General features: G+C 42.0%; 1 protein-coding gene across 1 annotated transcript; it reads left to right on the top strand.

Annotated features, from left to right (window-relative positions):
* The first annotated feature begins 11218 nt into the window (after positions 1 to 11218).
* LOC138902495 (uncharacterized) lies at positions 11219 to 11722 on the top strand. The gene has a single exon (XM_070190366.1). The coding sequence runs from the start codon at positions 11219 to 11221 to the stop codon at positions 11720 to 11722; it is 504 nt and encodes a 167-aa protein (XP_070046467.1).
* Positions 11723 to 12190: the final 468 nt, after the last annotated feature.

Raw genomic sequence — 12190 nt, 5'->3', positions numbered from 1 at the left:
CAACGGATCCTTGCTCGCATGGTTGAACCCAAGCCATGCTCACAAGTCGACACATGATGACCCTAACATAGGTGCATTAAGTATCCAATTGGCACGTAGGTCATTCCAACATTTCGGCAGCCCGCGGGGCTGGCCGTCCCACACATCGAGCCTCCAGCGCCACTTTGATGCCCAACGCTAGCCCGAAGGCGTTGCACCGTCCATAGAGTTCCCTAACTCGTATGGATACCTAGGACATTTCTTTGAGTCATCCAGGCAGGCCCTTGAGGTTACCCCTAAGGTAGCTTGTTCAATACGGCTTGGTGGCAGCATGTTTGGGGGAGGCAGGTCTGAGCTTTCATCACCTATACCCTCCTTATATATGCTTAAAATTAAAAAGCCTAAGTTGCCCGAGTACACAGATCTACGTCAGATAATCAGAAGAGCCTTTTCTCACCAGTTCTTGGCCGAAGTCACAACCCCAATGTGCGGGTTGTGAAAATAAGGCCTATGTGAACCGATAATAATAATACATGGGACTATATATTAGATGCCTCAACGTCCGTCTGTCCATTGCAAAGAATCTTGGTGGTCCACCTACTCCTTGAACATCATGTGCACCCTGTCTGTCTTGTCCATGAGCACCATATGGAACGATTTTAGCTGGCCGAGTTTGAGTAACTATAGCAGTTCCTTTGTCACAACCCGGAAGCACCACCCTCGGGACCGTGATGACGCCTAACATTTCACTTGCTAGGCAAGCCAACGTTAGAATAATTTATTCGTTTTTAACATTTCAAATTAAATGATAATAAAGAAACTAAAATAACTGCAATAAATCTATGGTAAAGTGCGGAAGTCACAACAACTAAAATATCTAGTACCACCCTAGACCTGGTGTCACAAGTGTACGAGCTTCTAGAATAGTACACATAAAGATCTGAATAAAAGTATAAAGTTGTCTGAAAGAAAGTACACAACTAAAAATGACAGAAGGGGATTATAGGGGTTGTGGACGCCAAGCAGTTGTACCTCAAGTATCCACTCAATTTCCGACCCGAGCAATCTATGAACCGCCACTGGGATCGACTCCAAAATCTGCACAAGAAGTGCAAAGTGTAGTATGAGTACAACCGACCCCATGTACTCTGTAAGTACCGAGCCTAACCTCGATGAAGTAGTGACGAGGCTAGGGCAGTCACTTACAATAACCTGTACATAGTATAAAATAAAGACAAAAGAAAATACAGGAACAAATTAAAACAGTTAAGACAAGAAAATAGCTCAACCTCCGAAAGAAAACCAGCAAATGCCAGAAATACCAATCCTTAAAGTTGCGTATGAAAATACCGAAGCCAACACAACACGATAAGGAAAATAGAAGTACATAGACTGTTGCGGTGCGCAACTCGATCCCACCGTACAACACAATCCTCCCTTATTCCACCGTAATAATATCAACAATAATAAATAAATATATGTTGCGGCGCGCAACCCGGTCCCATTGTATCAATATAAAGTCACCCTTATTTCGCCATATCAAACCACCCTTATTCCTCCTATTGCGGCGGGCAACCCGATCCCACCATATCAATATAAATTAATCAATAAGTACATTTAATTTAACAACTCAAATCACAAGAGTCCTGCACGAGCAATGGATGTAAAGCAGAAACAGAAAGGAAGCCTCGTCTCAAGTTAAGAATCCACTATAATGAATACTAAAAAGCAAGACAATTCAATAAATGACAACTAAGGGTACAAGTAAATCATTTAAGGCAAATAGTAGTAAGTCATGAAAGCATGGGAAAGTCTAACATCATTAACGCGAGAATAATAAGTGACAAGTAGAAAATAAAGGCATGGGAAGTATTTAAAGCGCGTAACAGTTAAGGCATGGAAGGTCATAATTAATGAAATGCAGAAAATCAGGGAAACAAGTACTTCGGCGGCGTATAAGCACTCATCACCTCACATATACACTGCAACACGTAATTTTCACATAGCATATAATTCAAGGGTCCTAATTCCCTCAAATAAAGGTTAAACCCAACACTTACCTCACTCCGCAGTCAACTCAGAGCTCAACCAGGGCCTTTCCTCTAGAATCCACCTCCAAATCACTCATATCTAACCACAATCGACTCGATAACGTCAAATAATGCTAAGGGAATCAATTACAATACATAAAGATAGGATTTTTACACTTTTCCCAAAAAGTCAAAAAAACGTCAACCCCGGACCCGCTTGGTCAAAACCCGAGGTTCAGACTAAAACCCATTTACCCATTCACACCGAGCTCGATTATGTAATTAGTTTCAAATTTTGACCCCAAATTGACCCCAAATTCTTCCTAAATCACTAGTTTTCTACCATGAAAGAACAAAGATTAAAGCTAGAAATTAATGGGTGATGTTAGAAATAGAAGAAAATGAGTTAAAGTATACTAACCTATGAATTGGTGTTGAAATTTCTCCTCCAAATTGCCTCTAGGCCGAGCTCTAATGGAAAGATTATGAAAAATGGGTGAAATCCTAATTTTGAAATGTTTTAAGGTCTGGGCGTCAGGCCTTCTTCGCGTTCGCGAAGAGTCTGACGCGATCGCGAAGTGTAGCAGCCCAAGTGGCCTATGTGTTCGCAAGTTCTCACATGCGTTCCCAAAGGCTACTCCCACCTGGCCTTTGCATTCGTGAACCAATGCTCGAGTTCGCGTAGAAGAAAACACGGATCCCCCTTCTTAGCTCCCAAGCCTATGCATTCACGAGAAGTTAGTCGCGTTCGCGAAGGGTAAGGCCCCCATTGCTCTGCGTTCGCAGCCCAGTTGTCACGTTCGCGATTAAGCAAATTCCATCCAGACCGAGTTCACTCTTCACGATCGCGAGAGTACCTTCGCGATCGCGAAGAAGGTAACACCAGATCACATCAAAAGTTTAAAAACTAGGAATTTCCAAGTTCAAACCATCCATAGCCTACCTGAAACTCACTCGAGCCCTCGGGGCTCCAAACCAAATATGCACACAAGTCCAAAAATATTATACGAACTCACTTGCTCAATTAAAACACCAAGATAACACCTAGAACTATGAATCGGACACCAAAACGAATGAAATTTTCAATAAACTTAAGAACTTTCATTTTAACAACCGGATGTCCGAATCATGTCAAATCACTTCCGTTTTGCACCAAATTTTACAGACAAGTCATGAATACAGTAATGCACCTATACCAAGTTCCAGAACCAAAATTCGAACCCGGTATCAACAAAGTCAAACATCGGTAAAATTAATAAATTCTTTAAACCTTTAAAGTCCAATTTTTTAATAGTTTGCGATAACTCGAGCTAGGGACCTCCAAATTTAATTTCGGACATACGCCCAAGTCCCAAATCATGATACGGACCCACCCGGACCGTTAAAATACGGATCCAGGTCCATTTTCTTAATATGTTGATCGAAGTCAATTCAAATAAATATTTTAAGGCACAAATTCATATTTTAATTAATTTACATAAAAGTCTTCTGAAAAAAGACACGGACTGTGCACATAAATCGAGGAAGGCAAAAAAAAAGCTATTTGAGATTTTGGAATATAGAATTAAGGGTTAAAGCCCTAGATGACCTATCGGGTCATCACATCCTTGCGACTTTGTAGTAGCCTGACTAGTATTAGAATTATCCTTAGGATAGTATTTAGCAATATTCCCTTTTTCACCACAAGTAAAACAAGCAGCAGCAATACCAAAGCAATGACCACTATGGTTCCTACCACTATAACGACTCGACCGGTCGTTTTGTGTATTTGTGCCCCATTTCCCCCTTTGATGCTTCACACATAATTTTGGACTTGGGCGTATGCCCTAAATCGAATTCAGAGGTCCGTAGGTTGAATTGTATTATTTTGTCGAAAATTGATAATTTAAGGTTTAGAAGTTTGACTGTAGGTTGAATTTTATCTATCGGTGTTCAGAATTTGGTTTTGGGACTTGTAATAGGTCCGTTATACTATTTATAACTTGTATGAAAAATTTGGTCTCATTTGGAATTGATTTGATAGTATTTGAACGCTTGATTGTATTTCCAAAAGTTCTTGAACTTTACTTTGAAATTCATGCATTTTGGGGTCCGATTCGTAGTTTTAGATGTTATTTTTTATATTTTGATCGCGCGAGAAAGTTTACATGATATGTTTAGACTCGTGTGGATGTTTGGTTTGGAGCCCCGAGGACTCGGATGAGTTTTTAACGTGGCACGGAATGTCTTGAACTAAAAATGGAACTGCTGGTGTGTTGATGCCTCTGGTGTTGCATTTAAGAACACCAGCATCGCAATTGCAACCTTAGAAGGGGGATCACAGGTATCACAATTGTGATACCTGGATCACAATTGCGAAGCTTACCTGGGCTGGGGTAGTTTTGCATTTGCTATATTTTGTCGCTTTTGCGATGGAAGCATGCGTCGTAATTGCGAAGCCCATGTCGCAATTGTGACTTCCTACATAGTTTTTCAATGCCGCATTTGCAAGGCATTCTTTGCAATTGCGATACCTGCAGTGGAGCAAAAGTTTAGAAAGTCGGGATTTTAGTCTCATTTTTATATTTTAGAACCCTAGACTCGGTAGGAGGCGATTTGGAGAGGAGATTTTTAACTACAAACATTGGGTAAGTGATTCTAATAAATTTTCAACTATATTTCATGATTATATCTTAGATTTAACATCAAATTTATGTGAATCAAAGAGGAAAAATTGGAAAATTTTGTCATGTTTTTGAAAAATAAAGAATTGTGTTTTGAGAGTCGTTTTGGACTTGGATTTGAAAATAAAAGACATGTATGGATTCGTGGGGTTATGGATAGTCGAAATCTACTCTTGGACCGGGGTTTTACCGGACAAGCCCGGGGTTGACTTTTGTTGACTTTTTGGAAAATGTGTAGAGATCATAACTTTATTTATTGTAATTGATTTCTCTTGCATTTTTTGATGTTAGTCAATTTTGGTTAGAATTGAGCCGCGTGGAGGTGAAATTTTAGGGAAAAGCTATTTCTGAGGGTTGAGTTGGCCTAGTTAAGGTAAGTATCTTGCCTAACTTTGTGTGGGGAAATTACCCCTTAGGATTTGGGTTGATTGTGCTATTCGTGTAATATGAAAGCCGTGTACGCAAGATGAAGAGTGAGTACACAGGCTATATGTGGTATTTGATAGGTTTAGGTTATTTAAACTCTTTCCATGCCTTTAATTGAATTGTCATAATATGTTATATCACTCATTGATAATCTACTCTTACATGTGTTAATCTACCCTTACATGCTTTATTAGACATTGTTAATACTTGTTCTAACTCTTACTTACTATTTGCTCTTATATGCTTTAGTTGATGTTATTTCCGTCCTTATTATCTTGTTACCTCTTAAAGTGTTGAATTAACTTTATTTGAAGTTGTTATTTCATGGATATCATCTTGTTGAGTTATTGGTGTTGAAGTTGTAAAAACCGTTATCACATTGAGGTGAAGTTGTTAACTATTGAGATATCTTTCTTGTTAAGCAATTCACATTCATTTTGTTATTGTTGAGATTCTTGTACACATTGTATTTTAGACATGGGCTATTTGTTGTGGAAACATTGGTATTGTGATTCTTTTGGCAAGTTATGGCATATGAGCACTTGTGGTGTGAGTTGTGATTATGTTGTGATATTGATATGCATGTGGTGGTATACGGCTAGGGGTTGATACACATGCGGTGAGATAAGGTGGGCTTGATACGCGTGTTGCTAGTTGAAAAACTACTTGAAGCCATGCGTTGAGATACGGTGGGCTAAAATGCGTGTAGCTATTCTGGAAAAAATGATTTTCAAAACTAAATGTAAAGGGCCACGCTGTGTTTTAAGGAACGATTGTGATTGAAATTGAGTAATGTGCATATGAGGTGGTACCTCGGTTGTGATTTTTGTTGTGCATATCATATTGAAAATATTTATTGTTGAATAGTTCTTGTTGCTTTTATACCTTCTCGTCTCTCTAGTTTTGTCTGTATTTGATTACTTGTGGTTCTCATTATGTGTTTTTCCTCGTTGCCTTTTTGCTTAAAAATATTTGTCATTAGTTTACGTTACTAAACTGCTTTGTTACCATTCATTTCTCTGCTTTCCATTACTCCTCGTTATTATATTTTTGTTATGGTTATCATGTTATAGTAGGTGTCTTGACCTGGCCTCGTCACTACTCTACCGAGGTTAGGCTTGATACTTATTGGGTACTGTTGTGGTGTACTCATAACAATGCTTCAGCATATTTTGGTGCAGATCCAGGTACGTCTGCCCTTGCTGGATGCTAGAGATTGATTGACTAGCTACATTTTGAGACTTCAAGGTATACCTGCTTCAGCGTCCGTAGGCCTCAGAGTCACCTTATGTTTTTCGACATCCTACTATTTATTTTTTGTTCCAAAATAGTATTGTATTACGAGACTATTGGTACATTCTTGTAGAGCTTATGACTCTGTTTTAGTAGGTTTTTTGGAGTTGTTGTTCGTTGTACTGTCGAGTTATATTATGATAGTTTACATAGTCTAATTTGAAGTAATATTATTATTTTTGTCGTTTCTCAATGCATGTTTGGCTTACCTAGTCTTAGAGACTAGGTGCCATCACGACATCCTATGGTGGAAAATTAGCGTCTTGACAAGTTGGTATCAGAGCTCTTGGTTCATAGGTGTTACGAGTTTTAAGCAAGTTTAGTAGAGTCTTGCGAATCGGTATAGAGACATTTGTATTTATCTTTGAGAGGCTACAGAACTATTAGGAAACTCCACTTCTTTGATTCTTTATCGTGCGAATTTGTTGACTTCGAAATCTAAATCTTTATCTTTCTATTATCTCACAGATGGTGATGACACACACTGTTGGATTCGACGATCAGACAGTCGTGTCCCCTGCTAGAGTTGTGAGAGGCCGGGGCTGGCACAGAGACCCAGGAGGGGCATGTGGTGCATCTAGAGCACCTGCCCGAGCAGTGACTGAGGAGTCGCCTGTAGCTCAGGCTGGGGGACAGCCACCCGAGGCGCCTGTTGTCACCCTTGCACTTCAGAAGACCCTAGCATAGTTTTTGAGCATGTTTGGTACACTAGCCCAGGCAGGGTTGATTCCACTTGCTCCAGCTACATGCCAGGCTAGGTGAGGAGCTCAGACTCCCGTGGCACGTACTCCAGAGTAGCGGGCCCATGTTGATCAGGTCTAGGAGGCTATGCCAGCGCAACCTGTCATTCCGGTTCAGCCCGAGGCTAGGGCAGTGGCATCTGAGGAGGAGCGTATTAGACTTGAGAGGTTCAACAAGTATTATCCTTCTAATTACAGCGGCCTAGCTATGAAGGATGCGTAGGGTTTTCTAGAGAAATGCCACAATATTCTCCTCACCATGGGTATTGTGGAGATGCGCGGAGTTGCTTTTACTACATTCCAACTGTCAGGAGAAAAGTATTAGTGGTGGCGGGTTTACAAGGAGGGTAGCCCAGCCGATGCAGCTTCACTCACATGGACTCAGTTTTCATAGATATTTTTGAGAGAGTTTGTTCCCCATACCCATCAGGATGCATGACACGCGGAGTTTGAGCAGCTACGCTAGGGTACTATGACAGTGTCAGAGTATGCCATCAGATTTAGTGAGTTGTCCTGACATGCACCTACCTTGGTTTCTATAGTCAAAGAGCAAGTCTGTCGATTCATCGAGGGGCTCAACTATGGTATTAGATTCAGCATCGCTCGAGAGTTGGAGACAGATACCCCATATCAGCAGGTGGTAGAGATTGTGCAGAGGTTGGAGGGTATGCGGGACTGTGAGAGAGAGGATAGGGAGGCAAGCCTCGAGATTCTGGAGGATATAGTGGTGCCTGCACCCCAGCTACAGCCTATCATGGCAGGGGTTATGTGAGCCGTCCAGTTCATTGAGCACTTCCAACTTCTAGTGGTACTCCGGCTATTCCTAGGTCTCAGTTTCACATTTTGCTCAGTCATTATCTAGTGCACCTCCCACACGGGGTGCCTTCAGCGGCTAGTCTAGCCGACTAGGCCAAGGCCAGTTTCAGCAGCCACGCCCACCGAGGGCTTGCTTCTAGTGTGGTGATACCTAACATATGGTGAGGGACTGCCCCAGACTCAGGAGAGGTGCACCTCCATAGACTACTCAGGCTCCCCAGATTCCACCTGGTCCACAAACTTCACATTGCTGCTCCAGTTGCCTCTCCACCTGCACATCCAACTAGGGATGGAGGTCAGGCGAGTAGAGGTCACCATATAGGGGGAGGCCAGGCCAGATTCTATGCTTTTTCGGGTAGGACGAAGTCAGTCGCATGAGACACAGTCATCACAAGTATGGTTTCGATTTGTCACAGGGATGCATCAGTATTATTTGATCAGGGATCCACTTATTCATATGTGTCATCTTACTTTGCTCTGTATTTGGATATATCTCGTGATACTTTGAGTTCTCCTTTTTATGTGTCAACGCCTGTGGGAGATTCTATTATTGTGGAACATGTGTATGTTTAGTTGTTATTGGTGGTGTTGAGACCAGAGTTGATTTATTTCTACTCAATATGGTAGACTTTGATGTGATCATGGGCATGGACTGGTTGTCGCCCTATCATATTATTTAGGATTATCATGCCAAGACTATGACGCTGGCTATGCCAGGTTTGCCATGATTAGAGTGGAAGGGTACACTGAATTATATTCCTAGCAGGGTTTTGTCCTTTATAAAGGCTTAGAGAATGGTAGATAAGGGGTGTGATGCATATCTAGCCTTTGTGAGAGATGTCAGTGCTAATACTCCTACCGTTGAGTCAGTTCTGATAGTGAGAGACTTCCCAGATGTGTTTCCAGCAGATCTTTCGGGCATGCCGCCCGATAGCGATATCAATTTTGTTTATTGACTTGTTACCGAGCATTCAGCCCATTTCTATTCCACCCTAGCGTATTGCACTAGCAGAGTTGAAGGAGCAGCTGCAGGAGTTTCTTGATAAGGGTTTCATCTATCCTAGTGTTTCGCCATGGGGTGCTCCGTTTTTTTTTTGTGAAAATAAGGATGGTTCTATGTGGATGTGTATTGATTATGGGCAGTTGAACAAGGTTACATCAAAGAACAAGTATGTGTAACCGCTCATTGATGACTTATTTGACTACCTTCAGGTGCTAGAGTGTTCTCGAAGGTTTATTTGCGGTCAGGATATCATCAGTTGAAGATTCGGGATCCGGATATTTCGATGACTACTTTTAGGACTCGATATGGTCACTACAAGCTCCTTGTGGTGTCATATGGCTGACCAACTCCCCAACAACATTTATGCACTTGATGAACAGTGTATTCTAGCCATACCTTGATTCATTCGCCATTGTGTTTATTGATGACATCCTGGTGTATTCCCACATTCTGGAGGATTATGAGCAGCATCTGAGGATCATGCTCCAGACCTTGAGAGAGAATAACTTGTATGCAAAATTCTCAAAGTGTGAATTCTGGCTTGATTTAGTGTCATTTTTGGGTCATGTTGTGTCGAGCGAGAGGATCAAGGTAGATCTGAAGAATATTGATGCAGTTCAGAATTGGCCCAGACCGTCTTCAGCTACTAAAATTTGGAGTTTCCTTGGCTTGGCCGGGTATTATCGCCATTTCATAAAGGGTTTCTCATTCATTACTGCACCTATGACTATATTGACCTAGAAGGGTGCTCCTTTCAGATGGTCGGAGAAGTGTGAGGCAAGCTTTCAAAAGATCAAGAGTGCTTTGACAACGGCCCAAGTGTTGGTGTTGCCTACGTGTTCGGGATCTTACACTATATATTGTGATGTGTTGCTTATTGTGCTTGGCGCAGTGTTGATGCATAACGGTAGGGTGATTGCTTACGCGTCTCAGCAGCTGAAAGTTCACGAGAAGAATTATCCAGTGCATGACTTGGAATTGGCAGCTATTGTTCATGCATTGAAGATTTGGAAGCATTATCTGTACGGTGTCCCATGTGAGGTCTATATCGACCACCGGAGTCTCCAGCAACTGTTCAAGCAGAAATATCTTAATTTGAGGTAGCAGAAATGTTTAGAGTTGCTTAAAGACTAGGATATTACTATTCTTTATCATCTCGGGAAGGCCAATATGATGGCCGATGCCTTAAGTTGAAAGGCAGAGAGTATGGGCAGTTTGGCATATCTACCGGCAACAGAATGGTCACTAGCCATAGATGTTCAGGCCTTGGCCAATCAACTTTTTAGATTGGATGTTTCAGAGCCTCTCTAGGTTCTTGATTGGGTGGTTTCTTGGTCTTCCTTATATGAGCACATAAGAGAGTGACACTATGACGAACCCCATTTGCTTGTCCTTGAGGACACCGTATAGCACGGCAATGCCAAGGAAGTTTCTATCGGGGATGGCGGTGTGTTGCGGATGCAGGGACGGTTATGTGTGCCCAATGTGGATGGGTTACATGAGTTGATCCTTGAGGAGGCCCAAAGTTCTCGGTACTCTATTCATCTGGGTGCCGCTAAGATGTATCAGGATTTGAGGCAGTACTATTGGTGGAGCAGAATAAAGAAGGATATAGTGGAGTATATGGCTCAGTTCCTGAACTGTCAGCAGATAAAGTATGAGCATCAGAGTCCTGGCGGATTGCTTCAAAGACTTGATATTACTGAGTGGAAATAGGAGTGTGTTACCATAGACTTCGTTGTTGGGCTCGCACAGACTTTGGAGAAATTTGATGCAGTATGGGTGATTGTGGACAGATTGACCAAGTTAGCCCATCTCATTCCGGTGGTGACTACCTATTCTTTAGAGCAGCTAGCTCAGATCTATATCCGTGAGATTGTTCATCTCCACTGTATGCCGGTATCCATTATCTCCGATAGAGGTACGCAGTTCACATCACATTTTTGGAGAGCTATGCAGTGTGAGTTAGGCACACGAGTTGAGTTGAGTACATCATTTCACCCCGAGACGGATGGGCAGTCCGAGCGCACCATTCAAATATTAGAGAATATGCTTGGTGCATGTGTCATGGATTTTGGGGGTTCTTGGGATCAGTTATTGCCACTTGCAGAGATTGCCTACAATAACAGCTACTAATCAAGTATTTAGATGGCTCCTTATGAGGCCCTATATAGAAGACGATGACGTTCTCCAGTTGGTTGGTTTGAGGAGGGAGAGGCTAAGTTATTGGGCACCGATTTGGTTCGAGATGCCTTGGAGAAAGTTAATATGATTCAGGACCGGCTTTGTACAGTGCAGTCTAGGAAGAAAGGTTATGTCCATCGGAAGGTTCGTGATGTAGCATTCATGGTTGGAGAGAGGGTTTTGGTCCGGGATTCACCCATGAAGGGTGTGATGAGGTTTGGGAAGAAGGGAAAGTTGAGCCCTAGGTACATCGGTCCTTTTGAGATCCTTGAGAGAGTTGGTGAGGTGGGCTACAAGCTTGCATTGCCACCCAGCCTATCAGCGGTCCACCCGGTGTTCCTTGTTTCTATGCTCCAAAGGTATTGTGGTAATCTGTCTAATGTATTAGATTTTAGCTCAGTCCAATTGGACAAGGATTTGACTTATGTTAAGCAGCCGGTGGCTATCTTGGACAGACAGGTTCAGAAGTTGAGATCAAAGAACATTGCTTCAGTGAAGGTTCAATGGAGATGTCATTTGGCCGAGGAGGAAACCTGGGAGACCGAGCACAACATGCAGAGTCATTATCCTCACCTTTTCGCCGTATAAGGTATGTCTTTATGCACGTTCGAGGAGGAACGTTTGTTTTAATAAGGGCAGTACGTAACAACCCGACCGGTAGTTTTGTGTTTTTGCGTCCCGTTTCCCTTTTTGATGCTTCACACATGTGTAAGTTTTGTTTTATGACCTACAAGGTTGATTGGTTTCATTCTGGGAAGGTTTCAAGTTGATTTAGACCTTTTGGTTCTTGGCTTAGAATCTTAAGTTAGAAATGTTGACCAAACTTTGAATTTTGTGAAAACGACACTAGAACGGTATTTTGATGTCTTTGATAGCTTCGTATCATGATTTTGGACTTGGGTGTATGCCTGGAATCAAATTCGAAGGCCCGTAGGTTGATTTGTGTTGTTTCGTCAAAAATTGGCAATTTGAAGTTTAGACGTTTGACCGTAGGTTGACTTTTAGCTATCAGGTTTGGAATTTGGTTTTGCAACTTGGAATAGGCCCGTTATGCTA

This window comes from Nicotiana tomentosiformis, chromosome 12 (assembly GCF_000390325.3).
Source record: "Nicotiana tomentosiformis chromosome 12, ASM39032v3, whole genome shotgun sequence".
In the NCBI taxonomy this organism is placed as follows: domain Eukaryota; kingdom Viridiplantae; phylum Streptophyta; class Magnoliopsida; order Solanales; family Solanaceae; genus Nicotiana; species Nicotiana tomentosiformis.
This window is presented reverse-complemented; position numbering and strand designations above follow the sequence as displayed.